The following is a 19,832-nucleotide window of genomic DNA, read 5'->3' on the forward strand; positions in this document are numbered from 1 at the left end:
GATATTAGAAAGAGATCCTATGTAATAAAAGCTGAAGATATTAGAAAGAGATCCTATGCAATAAAAGCTGAAGATATTAGAAAGAGATCCTATGTAATAAAAGCTGAAGATATTAGAAAGAGATCCTATGCAATAAAAGCTGAAGATATTAGAAAGAGATCCTATGCAATAAAAGCTGAAGATATTAGAAAGAGATCCTATGTAATAAAAGCTGAAGATATTAGAAAGAGATCCTATGCAATAAAAGCTGAAGATATTAGAAAGAGATCCTATGCAATAAAAGCTGAAGATATTAGAAAGAGATCCTATGCAATAAAAGCTGAAGATATTAGAAAGAGATCCTATGCAATAAAAGCTGAAGATATTAGAAAGAGATCCTATGTAATAAAAGCTGAAGATATTAGAAAGAGATCCTATGCAATAAAAGCTGAAGATATTAGAAAGAGATCCTATGTAATAAAAGCTGAAGATATTAGAAAGAGATCCTATGCAATAAAAGCTGAAGATATTAGAAAGAGATCCTATGTAATAAAAGCTGAAGATATTAGAAAGAGATCCTATGTAATAAAAGCTGAAGATATTAGAAAGAGATCCTATGCAATAAAAGCTGAAGATATTAGAAAGAGATCCTATGCAATAAAAGCTGAAGATATTAGAAAGAGATCCTATGTAATAAAAGCTGAAGATATTAGAAAGAGATCCTATGTAATAAAAGCTGAAGATATTAGAAAGAGATCCTATGCAATAAAAGCTGAAGATATTAGAAAGAGATCCTATGCAATAAAAGCTGAAGATATTAGAAAGAGATCCTATGTAATAAAAGCTGAAGATATTAGAAAGAGATCCTATGCAATAAAAGCTGAAGATATTAGAAAGAGATCCTATGCAATAAAAGCTGAAGATATTAGAAAGAGATCCTATGTAATAAAAGCTGAAGATATTAGAAAGAGATCCTATGCAATAAAAGCTGAAGATATTAGAAAGAGATCCTATGCAATAAAAGCTGAAGATATTAGAAAGAGATCCTATGTAATAAAAGCTGAAGATATTAGAAAGAGATCCTATGCAATAAAAGCTGAAGATATTAGAAAGAGATCCTATGTAATAAAAGCTGAAGATATTAGAAAGAGATCCTATGCAATAAAAGCTGAAGATATTAGAAAGAGATCCTATGTAATAAAAGCTGAAGATATTAGAAAGAGATCCTATGCAATAAAAGCTGAAGATATTAGAAAGAGATCCTATGCAATAAAAGCTGAAGATATTAGAAAGAGATCCTATGTAATAAAAGCTGAAGATATTAGAAAGAGATCCTATGCAATAAAAGCTGAAGATATTAGAAAGAGATCCTATGCAATAAAAGCTGAAGATATTAGAAAGAGATCCTATGCAATAAAAGCTGAAGATATTAGAAAGAGATCCTATGCAATAAAAGCTGAAGATATTAGAAAGAGATCCTATGTAATAAAAGCTGAAGATATTAGAAAGAGATCCTATGCAATAAAAGCTGAAGATATTAGAAAGAGATCCTATGTAATAAAAGCTGAAGATATTAGAAAGAGATCCTATGCAATAAAAGCTGAAGATATTAGAAAGAGATCCTATGTAATAAAAGCTGAAGATATTAGAAAGAGATCCTATGTAATAAAAGCTGAAGATATTAGAAAGAGATCCTATGCAATAAAAGCTGAAGATATTAGAAAGAGATCCTATGCAATAAAAGCTGAAGATATTAGAAAGAGATCCTATGTAATAAAAGCTGAAGATATTAGAAAGAGATCCTATGTAATAAAAGCTGAAGATATTAGAAAGAGATCCTATGCAATAAAAGCTGAAGATATTAGAAAGAGATCCTATGCAATAAAAGCTGAAGATATTAGAAAGAGATCCTATGTAATAAAAGCTGAAGATATTAGAAAGAGATCCTATGCAATAAAAGCTGAAGATATTAGAAAGAGATCCTATGCAATAAAAGCTGAAGATATTAGAAAGAGATCCTATGTAATAAAAGCTGAAGATATTAGAAAGAGATCCTATGTAATAAAAGCTGAAGATATTAGAAAGAGATCCTATGTAATAAAAGCTGAAGATATTAGAAAGAGATCCTATGTAATAAAAGCTGAAGATATTAGAAAGAGATCCTATGTAATAAAAGCTGAAGATATTAGAAAGAGATCCTATGTAATAAAAGCTGAAGATATTAGAAAGAGATCCTATGCAATAAAAGCTGAAGATATTAGAAAGAGATCCTATGCAATAAAAGCTGAAGATATTAGAAAGAGATCCTATGTAATAAAAGCTGAAGATATTAGAAAGAGATCCTATGTAATAAAAGCTGAAGATATTAGAAAGAGATCCTATGTAATAAAAGCTGAAGATATTAGAAAGAGATCCTATGTAATAAAAGCTGAAGATATTAAAAAGAGATCCTATGTAATAAAAGCTGAAGATATTAGAAAGAGATCCTATGTAATAAAAGCTGAAGATATTAGAAAGAGATCCTATGCAATAAAAGCTGAAGATATTAGAAAGAGATCCTATGCAATAAAAGCTGAAGATATTAGAAAGAGATCCTATGTAATAAAAGCTGAAGATATTAGAAAGAGATCCTATGTAATAAAAGCTGAAGATATTAGAAAGAGATCCTATGTAATAAAAGCTAAAGATATTAGAAAGAGATCCTATGTAATAAAAGCTGAAGATATTAGAAAGAGATCCTATGCAATAAAAGCTGAAGATATTAGAAAGAGATCCTATGTAATAAAAGCTGAAGATATTAGAAAGAGATCCTATGCAATAAAAGCTGAAGATATTAGAAAGAGATCCTATGTAATAAAAGCTGAAGATATTAGAAAGAGATCCTATGCAATAAAAGCTGAAGATATTAGAAAGAGATCCTATGCAATAAAAGCTGAAGATATTAGAAAGAGATCCTATGTAATAAAAGCTGAAGATATTAGAAAGAGATCCTATGCAATAAAAGCTGAAGATATTAGAAAGAGATCCTATGTAATAAAAGCTGAAGATATTAGAAAGAGATCCTATGCAATAAAAGCTGAAGATATTAGAAAGAGATCCTATGTAATAAAAGCTGAAGATATTAGAAAGAGATCCTATGCAATAAAAGCTGAAGATATTAGAAAGAGATCCTATGCAATAAAAGCTGAAGATATTAGAAAGAGATCCTATGTAATAAAAGCTGAAGATATTAGAAAGAGATCCTATGCAATAAAAGCTGAAGATATTAGAAAGAGATCCTATGTAATAAAAGCTGAAGATATTAGAAAGAGATCCTATGCAATAAAAGCTGAAGATATTAGAAAGGGATCCTATGCAATAAAAGCTGAAGATATTAGAAAGAGATCCTATGTAATAAAAGCTGAAGATATTAGAAAGAGATCCTATGCAATAAAAGCTGAAGATATTAGAAAGAGATCCTATGCAATAAAAGCTGAAGATATTAGAAAGAGATCCTATGCAATAAAAGCTGAAGATATTAGAAAGAGATCCTATGCAATAAAAGCTGAAGATATTAGAAAGAGATCCTATGCAATAAAAGCTGAAGATATTAGAAAGAGATCCTATGTAATAAAAGCTGAAGATATTAGAAAGAGATCCTATGTAATAAAAGCTGAAGATATTAGAAAGAGATCCTATGTAATAAAAGCTGAAGATATTAGAAAGAGATCCTATGTAATAAAAGCTGAAGATATTAGAAAGAGATCCTATGCAATAAAAGCTAAAGATATTAGAAAGAGATCCTATGCAATAAAAGCTGAAGATATTAGAAAGAGATCCTATGTAATAAAAGCTGAAGATATTAGAAAGAGATCCTATGTAATAAAAGCTGAAGATATTAGAAAGAGATCCTATGCAATAAAAGCTAAAGATATTAGAAAGAGATCCTATGTAATAAAAGCTGAAGATATTAGAAAGAGATCCTATGCAATAAAAGCTGAAGATATTAGAAAGAGATCCTATGTAATAAAAGCTGAAGATATTAGAAAGAGATCCTATGCAATAAAAGCTGAAGATATTAGAAAGAGATCCTATGTAATAAAAGCTGAAGATATTAGAAAGAGATCCTATGCAATAAAAGCTGAAGATATTAGAAAGAGATCCTATGCAATAAAAGCTGAAGATATTAGAAAGAGATCCTATGTAATAAAAGCTGAAGATATTAGAAAGAGATCCTATGCAATAAAAGCTGAAGATATTAGAAAGAGATCCTATGTAATAAAAGCTGAAGATATTAGAAAGAGATCCTATGCAATAAAAGCTGAAGATATTAGAAAGAGATCCTATGTAATAAAAGCTGAAGATATTAGAAAGAGATCCTATGCAATAAAAGCTGAAGATATTAGAAAGAGATCCTATGCAATAAAAGCTGAAGATATTAGAAAGAGATCCTATGTAATAAAAGCTGAAGATATTAGAAAGAGATCCTATGCAATAAAAGCTGAAGATATTAGAAAGAGATCCTATGTAATAAAAGCTGAAGATATTAGAAAGAGATCCTATGCAATAAAAGCTGAAGATATTAGAAAGGGATCCTATGCAATAAAAGCTGAAGATATTAGAAAGAGATCCTATGTAATAAAAGCTGAAGATATTAGAAAGAGATCCTATGCAATAAAAGCTGAAGATATTAGAAAGAGATCCTATGCAATAAAAGCTGAAGATATTAGAAAGAGATCCTATGCAATAAAAGCTGAAGATATTAGAAAGAGATCCTATGCAATAAAAGCTGAAGATATTAGAAAGAGATCCTATGCAATAAAAGCTGAAGATATTAGAAAGAGATCCTATGCAATAAAAGCTGAAGATATTAGAAAGAGATCCTATGTAATAAAAGCTGAAGATATTAGAAAGAGATCCTATGTAATAAAAGCTGAAGATATTAGAAAGAGATCCTATGCAATAAAAGCTGAAGATATTAGAAAGAGATCCTATGCAATAAAAGCTGAAGATATTAGAAAGAGATCCTATGCAATAAAAGCTGAAGATATTAGAAAGAGATCCTATGTAATAAAAGCTGAAGATATTAGAAAGAGATCCTATGTAATAAAAGCTGAAGATATTAGAAAGAGATCCTATGTAATAAAAGCTGAAGATATTAGAAAGAGATCCTATGTAATAAAAGCTGAAGATATTAGAAAGAGATCCTATGTAATAAAAGCTGAAGATATTAGAAAGAGATCCTATGTAATAAAAGCTGAAGATATTAGAAAGAGATCCTATGCAATAAAAGCTAAAGATATTAGAAAGAGATCCTATGCAATAAAAGCTGAAGATATTAGAAAGAGATCCTATGTAATAAAAGCTGAAGATATTAGAAAGAGATCCTATGTAATAAAAGCTGAAGATATTAGAAAGAGATCCTATGCAATAAAAGCTAAAGATATTAGAAAGAGATCCTATGTAATAAAAGCTGAAGATATTAGAAAGAGATCCTATGTAATAAAAGCTGAAGATATTAGAAAGAGATCCTATGTAATAAAAGCTGAAGATATTAGAAAGAGATCCTATGCAATAAAAGCTAAAGATATTAGAAAGAGATCCTATGTAATAAAAGCTGAAGATATTAGAAAGAGATCCTATGTAATAAAAGCTGAAGATATTAGAAAGAGATCCTATGTAATAAAAGCTGAAGATATTAGAAAGAGATCCTATGCAATAAAAGCTAAAGATATTAGAAAGAGATCCTATGTAATAAAAGCTGAAGATATTAGAAAGAGATCCTATGCAATAAAAGCTGAAGATATTAGAAAGAGATCCTATGCAATAAAAGCTGAAGATATTAGAAAGAGATCCTATGCAATAAAAGCTGAAGATATTAGAAAGAGATCCTATGCAATAAAAGCTGAAGATATTAGAAAGAGATCCTATGCAATAAAAGCTGAAGATATTAGAAAGAGATCCTATGCAATAAAAGCTGAAGATATTAGAAAGAGATCCTATGCAATAAAAGCTGAAGATATTAGAAAGAGATCCTATGTAATAAAAGCTGAAGATATTAGAAAGAGATCCTATGCAATAAAAGCTGAAGATATTAGAAAGAGATCCTATGCAATAAAAGCTGAAGATATTAGAAAGAGATCCTATGTAATAAAAGCTGAAGATATTAGAAAGAGATCCTATGCAATAAAAGCTGAAGATATTAGAAAGAGATCCTATGCAATAAAAGCTGAAGATATTAGAAAGAGATCCTATGCAATAAAAGCTGAAGATATTAGAAAGAGATCCTATGCAATAAAAGCTGAAGATATTAGAAAGAGATCCTATGTAATAAAAGCTGAAGATATTAGAAAGAGATCCTATGCAATAAAAGCTGAAGATATTAGAAAGAGATCCTATGTAATAAAAGCTGAAGATATTAGAAAGAGATCCTATGCAATAAAAGCTGAAGATATTAGAAAGAGATCCTATGCAATAAAAGCTGAAGATATTAGAAAGAGATCCTATGCAATAAAAGCTGAAGATATTAGAAAGAGATCCTATGCAATAAAAGCTGAAGATATTAGAAAGAGATCCTATGCAATAAAAGCTGAAGATATTAGAAAGAGATCCTATGTAATAAAAGCTGAAGATATTAGAAAGAGATCCTATGTAATAAAAGCTGAAGATATTAGAAAGAGATCCTATGTAATAAAAGCTGAAGATATTAGAAAGAGATCCTATGCAATAAAAGCTGAAGATATTAGAAAGAGATCCTATGCAATAAAAGCTGAAGATATTAGAAAGAGATCCTATGCAATAAAAGCTGAAGATATTAGAAAGAGATCCTATGTAATAAAAGCTGAAGATATTAGAAAGAGATTGCTCTTGACATATCTAAGGCCTTTGATAGGGTATGGCGTAAAGGTTTACTTCATAAGATCTCTAGCTATGGTATAGCTGGAAATGTCTTCTCAATTATTAAATCATTTCTTTCTGATAGGTTCATAAGAGTAGTAGTTGAGGGGCAAAAATCAGAAGCTCACAGTATTAATGCTGGTGTCCCTCGGGGGTCCATCCTGGGCTCAACTCTTTTCCTGATCTACATTAATGATCTTCCAAATCACATCCTTACATCATTTGTAGACATTTATGCTGATGACACTACCATTTATGGTAGCACATCTAAGACAGTAAATGACCAAGTTCTCTCTGATTCTCTCTCCGCTGATCTTGAGCACGTAGTACAATGGGGAAAGGAGTGGCTGGTTACTTTTAATGCATCTAAAACCAAGCTTCTCTCTTTACATCATCAACATTCTGATCCCCATCAGGCATCAATTAAAATGAATGGCTCTCGTCTTCAGGAGGCCTCAAGTTTTGACAAGCTTCTGGGCTTGACCATTACTCCTGATCTTAAATGGAACACATACATCAAATCTGTTGCCAAGGCCGCTGGAAAAATGGTGGGATCTTTCTATCGATCCGGTAGATATCTCACTGCTGATGCAATTCTCTATCTATATAAGAGCCAGGTACGTCCAAGGATGGAATACTGTTGCCACATCTGGGCAGGAGCTGCTAGAAAGAACTTGTCCTGCCTTGATAGAATTCAAAATAGACTTCGTAGCCTCGTAGGAGATGTCCTTTTCTCTTCCCTGCAACCTCTATCTCACAGAAGAGATGTTGCGAGTTTGTCTCTGATGTATCGTTATTTTCATGGAAAGTGTTTGACTGAGCTTCAGTCTATGGTCCCCCCTCGCCAAACTTTCACAAGAAACACTCGTCTAGCTGAAAACACTATCAATAATTCCCCCCACTCTTTATCTGTGCCTAAACCTAAACGTAGATTCCATGAACAAAGCTTCTTTCTTAGAACTGCACGCCTGTGGAATTGTCTTCCGTTTTCCTGCTTTCCGGCTGACTACAACATGGTTGTGTTCAAATCTAATGTAAATAAGTTCTTGATGAGCCGTTCCATATAAGTTATCAAATTTACCGAATTTTCATTACTAATGATTACTATATTGTCCAATTTCTACTGTACACTCTTTAACCCTTATCCTTGAGTGGCCTCTTGGCCTTGATAATGTGGTGATGCCTGTGTAAAAAAAAAAAAAAAAAAAGATCCTATGCAATAAAAGCTGAAGTGACAAAATGGTAACAATCACGGGTCGTCTATGTTCTCTTTTATAATATATGGGAGTGATGAAGATGCTACTTACTTTCTTACCATCTTCCCTTTCCATGTGAAGGTAATATGTTGGATAGACGCTCCGGTCAACACCTCGTTTGTCCCTTGTTATGCGGCATTTAACAATAGTTCCTTGCGTGGCAGGTTTCAGCACAAATTCATCCAAACTCTCTCGTGTGTCTAAAGACATATTCCCATGTAATTCCTGGAAGGGAAACAGGCACAATTGATCAAAAAACTGGAGAAAAGAACTGGGAGACAACAATTAAGTTTATGAAATGTTGATGTAGATTCCAGTTCTGAAATCGACGAAATAAAAAAAGTCGCTGTATTTGAAGCCCACACTGCTGGACATAGAAATCTGAAATTGAGATTATAGGTTGATCCTGATAGCATAAAATCTAAGAAATCTTAGACTTTATGCTATCTATTTTAACAGCGACTTTATTAGTAACAGGATGTATATTTAGCAGCAAATAATGCAAGCAAAAAAGTTGTATATATGTATCATTTGAATTCTGCAGACTACTATTCTCATGACTGGATAGAGGGCTTAAGTAATTCGCAATTGTACTTTTTTTACACTACCACTGCAAATTACTTAGGATCTCTATCCAGTCAGACGGAACAAGAGCATGCTATCTTCGTGAATTGAATAAAGGGTTCCGTTCAAAATTCTGTCCAAATTCCCAAGTTTGACAGAAATATTCCTGAGTTCGACAAGATACACCTGAATAAGGTTGGAGTTTACATCGACCGAAAAGTTGTGAAAATGGCACTCAAGATGAGAACAGTAGTCCAATGAATCCAAATAATAAGAATAACCAATCTTCATCTCAAAAACAATAAAGAAAAGTTGCATATATAACAACAATTATGTTCCTGAACCCTTTCTCGGTCATTACATATAAAATCCCTTTATTCTTACAAAAGTTTTTAAAAGTTCTTTATATTTCCAAAATTTTTACACAATTTTGATGGCCTTGTACCCAAATTGTTTTAAATATAATTTTTTTAATATTTTCTGCAAATAAATATTTTAGAGTGTAGTATCTGTTCTGTTTTTAAGAGAAATTTTTCTTGACTGGAGTAATTTTGATTTTTGTACAATCCATAGTACCCTCCTTTTGGAAAGCTGATATCTCTCACATAAAAACAACCTCGTGGGGAGACAAATAAATAGGGAGATCTTAATCAGACTAAGTATAAGAGATGAATACGATATGAAACATGACAATCAAAAAGAGAATCCAAATCATTGGAAAAATGGTTGGATCACTCTCCGGCTCCAGCAGATATCTCACCGCTGCTGCAATCCTATATCTGTGTAAGATCCAGGTGTGCCCCAAAATGGAGTACTGTTGCAACATCTGAGCAGGAGCTACTTAGCGCACCCTCTCCAACCTTGATAGAGTTCAAAACCGGCTTAGAAACCTAGTAAATGATGCCATCATCTTTTCCCTGCAACCTCTTTCCTACAAAAGAGACGTTGCGAGCCTGTCTTTGCTATTTTCATGGCAAGTGCTCTACTGAACTACAATCTATGGTTCCCCCTTGCCAAGCTTTCCGCAAAAAACACTCGCCTATATACAACCACCATAAATGATTTTCCCCACTCTCTACCTGTGCCTAAATCTAAACACAGATTCTGTGAACAAAGCATCTTTCCCAGAACTGCCTGCCTATAGAATACTGTTCTAATGGCCTGCTTCCCTATTGAATACAACATGGTAACCTTCAAATCCAGTGTAAACAAATTCTTGTTGAGTCGTCCTCATAAATAATCAAATTCTACCCAATTTACACCATTAACGATTACTACATTAGCATCTTACATTCATTAATCCTTATCCTCAAGTGGCTTTTGGGTCTTGATAAGAAGTAACTCCCAAGTAAAAACAAAATGGTAGCAGAAGTAGAAATATAACGATGATAGCTTTAATAAATTAGCATAGATAAATAAATAAAAAATTAATTTCAATATGAGTCAAAGTAAATGTGTTTCTGAATTTTTGAAATGAGGATTGATAATTTCTATTATTTGGATTGTTCGGATTACTGTTCTCATCTTGGTTTGTTATTCTCACAACGTTTCGATCGATGTAATCTCCGACTTTCTTCAGGTGTGTCTTCACTAATGACTGTTATGGTGACTGGTGAAAAAGAATGTCTTTTGTTTGTTTGTTTGTTTTTCTCCCAACGAAAAAATAGTCGTCAGAACTCCAAATATGATGTTTTTATGAAACGAAAAGAGCGGTGAGCTATTTCAAAATAATTCAAATTATCATTCCTCATCTAAAAAATTCAGAAACATATGAAATCGGTATGGACACAAATTTATACAAAAATGGAAATTAGATTGGAATTACCTTTTTCTAAGCTTGTGAGTGGTTGCCTAATCTCCATCGTTAGACATATTTGAAGTTATCAATTTTATTTTTGATTTCATTAACCCTTAGACTATGGTGGATGTTATTTTTTAACGCCTAGTTTTCTATTACAAACAACTGCAACAATGGTGTCTCCAAGAACTATGGAATTCTTTCCCTAACTGCATTAATCAATGAATGAAACCCACGTTTGAATGTTCGTATTGTTTTTTGATAAAAAAAAAATTCTTTTTCAAATACCATAGACTTAATTTTCTGTGATGTGAAAAATTAACACCCATCGTAGGCAATGTGTGTGAAAATAGTATCATAGCCCAAGAGTTAAATAATTTTGTGTTGGGTCTCTTGAACTTATTAAAGGGGTTCCAGGTGTGTCTCGTTATTATGGATTCGTCCTGGGTCAGGTATTCACCTAAAATTCACCGCCCTTCCTCTTATTTCTTGTTTAATTACGTCATTCACCTCCTATTTCTGCTTATCACTTGCGTCCTTTATGAAAATCGCTCTAGACAAGACATAAAGCTACTTGACATAAAGAGCTAAAAAACAAACAAAATTTAAAAAAAACACTAGTTTAAGATTAAAAAATTAACCAACAATGTGTAAGATTGATTCCGACTCAGAAAACAGCAATTTTTCACCCTTTGTCAGAAACACTCTTCATGGAAACATTCATGTTTATTTATTTATTTATTAACTAATGAGTCAGGGCTTAGAAGCCACTCGAAGCTAAGGGTTAAAGAGATTGTCAGTAGGATAATTATCATCACTAAGAGAGAACCAGAAAGAACGAGCAAGATGGACAGAAGATTACTTAAGAGGAATTGATTATCCAAGGGGGCAGCTCATCAAGTATTTGTTTATATTTGACTTGAAGACGACCATGCTATATTCAGTTGGGAAGCAGTCTCATAGCATTTTGTTTGACAGATGGGATGTTCTTGGAAAGAAACTTCTTTCATGGAAGTTTCGTTTTATTTTTGGTAAAGAGAAAGAGAAAAATGATTGCTTTTGCTGTGCTTGTAGTGAGGCGGGTCATTGTTGTAAATATCTTACATGGCAGGAGTATTTGAGAATGGAACTCAGTTGACCAGCTACCATGCATATAATGATACAGTAGAGAGAGGCTAGCAACATCTCTTTTGTATGAAAGAGGCTGTAGGAACGAGAAGAAATCATTTCCCGTTAGATTAGTACGAGGTGCCCTCAAGAAGTTTCTAGACTTTTTTTGTACAAGCATTTAAAATTATATCGTAGACTCTTGAAAATTCGATACATTATTTTTGTACATCTTATGAGATGACTGACCAATTTTTATGATTTTAGGTTCAAATGAACAGCTACAGCAGGAATTGAAATACATTCTACTAAAGCCAGATTGTCACAATTGGTGAATTTCAAAAATGCAATCTGGGCATGAGGACACTTAAGAATGATATGCAATAAAATTATGTTTTAAACTCGGAAAAAATGCAACAAAAACGTATGGAATGCTTCAGACTGTTATTAGATCTTGTATAAGAGATTCAAGGAAGGCAGAGAATATGTGAAGGATGATGAGAGGTGTGGGAGGAGTAAGAAAGTCAAAACACCAGAGTTTATTGGCGAAATAAAGAATTTCATGGATAAGGACCGTCGTGTGTCTATAGAGACAATAAGCGCACAGTTTGATGTCAGTGTGGGAACTGTACACACAATTATTCATGAGGAACTGAAGATGTGGAAGATTTGTACAAAGTCTGTCCCAAAGGTGCTCCATCTTTGTCACAGACTATTTGACCAAGATGGACATGATGACAGTTCCTCACCCTCCCTATAGTCCAGACCTTGTTATCTGTGACTTTTGGTTATTCCCTAATCCCAAGGAAAACCTTAGAGGCTGTTGTTATGAGATAATTAAGGAGATGAAAGAGGCTGTGATGAGGATCATTGATACGCTCACACAAGAGGACTTATATGGAGCCTTCCAGATGTTGTTGGAACGGTACAACAAGTACATTGCAGCCGGAGGAGATTACTTCAAAGGAGACTAAAGTTATTAATAAAAGTGCCCATGCGAAAAAAATCTGTAAACTTAATTAAAATATCTCATAGTACTTATTAGATGACCCTTCAGTACCAGATCACATTCAAGTGCGGTTTTGTTCAATCTCAAAGAACCATGTTTCCAGACATTACCTTCTCCTTTAAGGATGGACAAGTAGTTTACTACCAGTTGTTTGAAGCGTGCCTACTGGGGAATGCTGACAGTTTCAATCAGGGGATATTTTGCATTCATTCAGAGTACTCCTCTTTTTTTTTAAGGGGGTGGTGGTGCTAAATTACCCACTACAAAACTGACCTCAAGTCATACTTTGCTGCAGTGAGGGGAGAGAAGCAGGTAAATATACCGTATTAATAAAAACACCAGACATTTTGTATGTGTTTTGTATGTGTTTCTCGCCTATATGTAACTTCGATAAATAAAATTATTTTTTATTACTATTATTTGAATATTTATTAAAATAAAAAATAAATGGGAAACTAAATTTTTTTAAAATCCTAAAACAATTTGTAGAATAAAGTGTAGTATCTGTTCTGATATTACACTTTATCTTTCCTGTTCTTGGTCAGTGAAGGAGAAATCTTTTTGAACTGAGGCAATTTTTATATTTGTTTCAGTCAAGAATGTTGCTATTGTGGTGAGCTGAATGGGAAAAAAATGACCTTGTATCTAACTCTGTATCTAATATGGAAGATGCAAATAATAGGTACTATATTTTGAATTATTTTCTTTAAGCTTTTTATCTAGAATAAATAAGATAGTCATTTTTATATTAAAAAAATTATTTTTATATATTTTTTATTTTTTTGGAATCCTTTGAGATGAGGTTTTCATAATTTATGTATTTTTTAAAAGATTTTTGCAGACTGTTATCCTTGTCTTTATAGTTGTTATTTCATCACGTTTTAGCAAAAAAAACCAAAAAAAAACCTCAACAATGGAAGACTAGATAAAATCTCCAAATTGGATTAATAATACCATAAAACCCAACCTTGATGGGGGCCCATGGTGTAGTGGATAGAGATGTTGACTCTTTACTGTTCCAGGTGACCAATCCTACTCAAAGCAGGCCAGAGGATTAGTAGGCCAAAAAACGTGGTGAGACAACAACAACTATGGAAGGCAGTAATTACTGGGGATATAGTTATAAGACACAGCATCATGATTAACCACTTGACGAAGGCAAGAGGATAAGTTGGCTGAAACGTGGTGAAACATCAACAACTATATGAGGATAACAGTCCGCATAAAAAAAATGAATACATAAATTTATTTTTTATTTTTATTTATTTGCATTCCTCTTTTTTTTTAATGACGCAGGTATCAACAGTTGTATCATGAATTCAATTTAAGTAAATATTTGTAGCCAGAATGATTACATTTACTTGATTTCCAACGCATTTCAGGTGAAAACATTACATACTTACTTGTCATGGCGAAATTAGTATAAATTCCAGAGATTATGAAAAATGATCCAGTAGAAAAATAATTAGAAGTAAAAATTTATTGAATTATCAAGTTTTATCATGTTTTAATGTAGAAGAGTTGTACGACCAATTCAGTATGATAAACTGATTTATCTCCTTAGACTTAAATTGACTTTAACTAAAACTCCACCATTATTAAAAAGATTTTTAAAGAATGTAATTAATTTTTATTTTAAGAATACATCTAGCACATTATTTACTGGATCATTTTTTATAAATATTTGGAATTTATAATAATTTTGGCATGACGGGTAAGTACATAATGTTTTCATCTAAAATGCGTTAGTTTAAAAGAACAATGTAAGTAAGCACCAAAGATCCATTTTCTTTTATCAATTTTCCTTTTTTAAACTAGTATTTAATTTTTTTTAATTTATTTTCTACTTTGGAAGAAAAAAAAAAAAAAAAAGAAACGTCACTTAATGACACAGGTTTCAAAAGTTGTCACATAAATTCCATTTAAGTAAATATTTGTAACCATAGTGATTGTATTTACCTGCCTCCCAACGGAGGCTACATGTGACACCAGGTCGAGCTTAATGTGGGGTGTGATCAGAAAAGAATGCCTTGTAGGCGTTCATGACCGATAATTCAACCTATAATGATATCTCTGATCTCAGAGGGATAATGAACCTGCCTATTTCCCATGGGAGGTAATACTGGAGAAGATCGACTCTTTCTAATGAAGTTATAAGCCTTGAATCACCATGGTGATGTGATGAAGTCATATCTAAACAGGATTTAGAATATCTAATATTAGCAATTAGAAGGAAACACGGTTGATTATGCCCCCCCTCCGCCTCTTACAGCAAGACAGATTCCAAGCATCTTGCTAAGCTGCTCTGTTTTAAGTTTAAAATAGCATTTTCATCATCAACCCGAGTTGTGTTTTTCATACCAGTTGAAGATACATCCTTGCCAATCAGTTCAACAGTCTAGGAATTTTTGAGTTGGTGACTTGCTTCTGTTGGGGTGAGATACGGTTCTATTAGTCCAGTCAATATACTGCCAAAATATCCCAACCACAAAAAAATTGCAAGATTTTGGGGTTTTTTTTGTGGTTGGGACAACTATACATCATACTAAAAGTTGGACAAGGTTCGAGCATGGGAAAAGTTTCAAATTTTAAAGTTGTATATTTTCAACTTACGAGTCATTTTCCATTATATTTTAAATCTCTAAATCGGTCAGTTTTCACGATAAATCAATAATTCTTGCATTTTTACTTATGTTTTCAAGGTCAATCTTTCACATGAAATGGTTGCCAGTATTGTTGCACCCCCCCCTTATGCCATATCTATGGTTGCCCCTACATCTTCCCTCAGCCACTTCTACAGAGTGGGCCAAAAAAGTGCAGTAATTTTGGTATGGATCCCAGGTAATATGATGTGATTTTGTTATTAAAACCTGGCCCCCTTGGAAATAAGAGGCGAATGTTCTGCTTTTTTCCTCACCCCATATTGTTGCACTCAACCTGACTCACATACAGGCATATACTAATACTCTGATTAAATATATTTTCAGAGTAAAATATGAATTAAGCGAACGGAGAAACGTGTCCTTTATGTGAACAAGATTTTAACCGTAAAGAGACCGTGGTGATTCGAGAAAAAGGAGCCAAAGGCATACGAAAATGTGTGAAAGTTCAGGTTGAAGCAGGAACTCGTGTTCACAAAGCATATCGGGTAGACTACATCAGTAAAAAAAGCAAGGGTGTTTCTGCCTGACCAGTGAAAAGGAGTGCTTGTCTTTCTCTGGTACCATATGACAGTAGAATACATGGCTTATTCTATGGTACTGTTACTAGAAAAAAGATCCATAATGAAAAAGTAATGAAAGTATTATTCATGTGAAGACAGATGCATTTGTTCAAACTATATCGGTCCATTGCAAAACCAGAGGGGATGAGTGGGCCACTCCTGTTCAAAGGCAGATCGAATATTTTGGTGGTGATCTTCACGCAGCAGACTGTGTTTACCACAAGTCATGTAGCGTCAACTTCTGTACAATGTGGAATATTCCAAGACAATTTACGTCAGCTGAATCCACTAAACAACAAAAAAGCGGAAGACCAAAGGACAGCGATCAGGATGAGGCATTCGAGCGTATTTGTGAGTTCCTAGAGGAAAACAATGAAGAACAGCTAACAATATCGGACCTTGTCACTGAAATAACAGAATATTTACAAGGTAGTAAATCCATAGCGTACAGAAATCAATACCTTAAAGAAAAGCTGCTAAGTCAATATGGAAACTCTATATTCATGACTGACGGCCATAATGGTATCAAAAACAGGGAAAGTGTGATTTCTTTGTAAATACTATGATGCACCTTGGGAGGACAATGAGGAAGCACAGAAAGGAGCAATTCTCCAAACTCATCAAAACTATTGTCAAGACAACAGTTGTGTGAGTGGAGGATACATATCCAACAACTGCTGAACTGAAACATTTTATCCCAGCCAGTTTGTGGTTCTTGTTGCAACATCTGTTTGTTGGGAAGGACACATCCAGAAAAGCTGCTGGCATTGGACAAGCAGTCGTTCAGGCAGTGCGCCCAAGAACTGTTATTGTGCCTCTTCAGCTTGGGGTCACGGTGGAAGTGAACCACTTGTATAGATCACGATTCTTGATTGATAGTCTTTCAACCATGGGATTTGCTTCATCATATCCAGAGGTACAAAGGTTTGAATTGAATGCCATATGTTCACTTGTCCCGGATGTGTTAGGCAGTAACATGTACATTCTTGGTCAGTCACTGTTGTTTGCAGAAGATAACGTGGATCCTAACATTGGGTGCAAAGGCTAGAATTTCTGTCAGTTCCATACACACCTGATATCTGTGATTGCAAAGTGGACATTTTTTGAGAAATGTCTTCCACAACACCCGGTTGGCAAGGTATGATGCACCTGCTACATAAGGACTGCAAATATCGGGGAAAATCTTCAGTACAATTTCTTCCAATGATAGACATGTACCCAAGAAATAAAACATGTATCCTGTTCACCCTAGATTACTTATGCAGTTTATCGTCAAAACACAACATTCCGACTATTATAACTTTTGATCAACTACGATTTTGGAAGCTGTTTGAAATCGTGAATGCTGTTACAGATGAGGCAATTAAGGATATGATACCGTTGCCTGGCACTTTCTATACCTTCATGAATGTGTTGGGCGCCATTAAGATTTTAATGGATGGCACTGGACTCAAAGAGATCATGGAGACTGTATATGGTGAAAATGTCATTGTACACATGATGAGCAGAAAAGCAGCGCAATGAACATGGATCAGTGTTTCACATGTCAGATTGTTGCCAAGATCATGAAGGATGAACCTGATTTTCAGGACCAAGTGGATGAAACTTGAGCGATTATACATGTTAATGGAGATTGGCGAGTGTGATTTAGATTCAATAATGGAATCAGATTGCATAGAAAATGTTCACAACTCTTTAACTAACAAGGATGAACTGATAAGGACTTCCAAGACCACCAAATTATGGATAAATTATCAGCACATGCTAAGTATAGCTAGGACACTTGTTTCAGCTGATTGAATGGGGTCTTAGGAGATGCATTTCAATGCTGTCTCAGCTTGCTTGCCAACATTTGTGGCCACTGGCCATCCAAATTATCTGAAGTCGGCTCGTCTGTATCTCCAAAAGATGTATGCCTTGAAAGACGACAATCCTAACATACATCAAAAGTTACACTTTGGGTTTTACATGATCCACCACAGCAGCAAATACTAGGCTGGTCTGGACACTGATCTTGCGATTGAGCAAACACTAAAGAGCTCACTCAAAAGCCAATGGCAGGTTGACGTGAGGGAGTGGAATGTCTGAGCACTGAGTTTGGGCCATGTCATCCACTTTGTCATCTTTATACAACCTTGATCTCCTGAAACCAGTTATGTAACAAATGGAAAATCTAAGGACTTGTCTGCCTCAATGTTAAAAATAGATGGAAAAGTTGCAGAAAAACTAAACAGCATTACACCGTTTTCAGTTGATGAATCATTACGCAATATCATTACAGGAATTAATGCCAATGAAGACATCAATGTGCAGAACCTCTTTGAAATCAGAAGAGACATTGTTCAAAAAACGGGTGGACAATTAGTGTTTTGCTACTCTCACAGAGTTTGAATGCAAAAACTCCAGCATCCAGCAAGAACGTGAAAGTGTGTGAAGATCGTCGACCCAGCACTTCTGTTTCAGATGTTTCTCATAGTTTCCCAGACGGAAAATCTTTCACTAGATGATGTCATGTCCTATGAATTGTGTCTATACTTAATGTATTTGGAGGAAAAGGCCTTTTGCATCAGGCAGACAAATCACAATTTGCCAAAGCAATCAGAAACTATGTCAAAACAAAATCAGACAGTGGTGCGCAGGAAACTATTCCAGTCACAGAACACATCATACAAGTCGAAGGATCTCTTCTTCACCGTCTGAAATGGAAGAAGGGAAGCACTTACACTGCAAATGATTATGTTTCATTTACTGTCAAAAGCTGTGGTGTTTGATGTTGCACCAAATATAAAGGATTGTGCACATCAGAGGCGAAGTCAAAAATTGAATGTAAAGAAACTGAACATTACTGAGGCGACAATATTTTCTGGGAAAAAGGACGACTTCTTGTTGAATGGTGCAAAGAAGCAAGCACTTATCCAGCTGATCATGGAACGAATGAAGCAAAGAGAATGTGATGTTATTTAAGCAGAAGGATATGCTGACATTGCAAAGGCAGCAATCAGTATTCCTTACTTTATTTGAGAAGACACAGATCTTGTTCTCTTGCTGTTGCATACAGATGTTTCCAAATGTAATGCACTCTATTTCCGCTCTGACAAGGTGACATCATACGTCTATAATATTAAGGTTCTCAAGCAGGTGCTTGGTGAAGCAGTTTGCAATGACCTAGTGTTTCTACATGCCTTTACGGAATGTGATTTGGTGTCCAAAGTGTTTGGGATCGGAAATTACAACGAATCATCAAAAGAGAAAAGACAATGAAAGACTGTTCAAAAGCATTTTGTCAACCACCAAAACAAACACAGAATATTGTGGAAACCAATGGTTCTAAGACAATGATAGCACTGTTTAATGGAGATCAGAAGGAAGCGTCAATTACATACGATATGCTCTGCAAAAAACTTGCAAAGGCAAAGATGTTCGTCACACCAGAACAACTCCCTCCAACCGCCTCTGCCTGTAGATTCCATTCTCTGCGAACTTACTACCAGGCTATGGAGTGGATGTGATGTAGTGATAAAATAGCACCATCTGAGTGGAGATGGGAAGTAGAAGGGGACAAACTTGTTCCAGTGATGAAAGACAAAATTCCTGCTCCAGATGAACTGATTCAGATGATTCATTGCAACTGTTTGAAAAGATGCATTACTCTAAGGTGCACCGTCAGAAAACATGGACTAGAATGTACCAGTGCATGTGGACATTGCTAAGATGGCAATGTGAAAAGTTCTCCAGTCATAGATGATGAGGAGGAAAAAGTGTGAACAACTTTGAAGAAACATTACATCTTATGTGAATCAGGGAGGGGTAGAGGTAACCATAGATATGATGTAAGAGTGTTTCAACATTACTGGCAACCATTTCATGTGAAAGATTGACCCTGAAAACATGGGTAAAAATGCAAGAATTATTGATTTATCATGAAAACAGACCGATTTAGAGATTTAAAAAGTAATGGAAAATCACTTGTAAGTAGAAAATGTTCAATTCGAAATTTGAAACTTTCCCATGCTCAAATCT

The 19,832-nt window shown here is 34.0% G+C and overlaps 1 protein-coding gene across 10 annotated transcripts in view; it reads right to left on the minus strand.

Annotated features, from left to right (window-relative positions):
- Positions 1-19,832, minus strand: part of LOC145241346 (tubby protein homolog) — a 480,960-nt gene that overhangs the window by 51,011 nt on the left and 410,117 nt on the right. For all 10 annotated transcript variants that reach the window (XM_080104210.1, XM_080104207.1, XM_080104202.1 and 7 more), the window contains one exon: positions 8,163-8,336. In XM_080104210.1, the coding sequence (XP_079960336.1) occupies positions 8,163-8,336 (174 nt within the window). The remainder of the gene's footprint in view (positions 1-8,162; positions 8,337-19,832) is intronic.

This window comes from Euprymna scolopes, chromosome 20 (genome assembly GCF_053919585.1).
Source record: "Euprymna scolopes isolate OS-2025 chromosome 20, ASM5391958v1, whole genome shotgun sequence".
Taxonomy (NCBI): Eukaryota; Metazoa; Mollusca; class Cephalopoda; order Sepiida; family Sepiolidae; genus Euprymna; species Euprymna scolopes.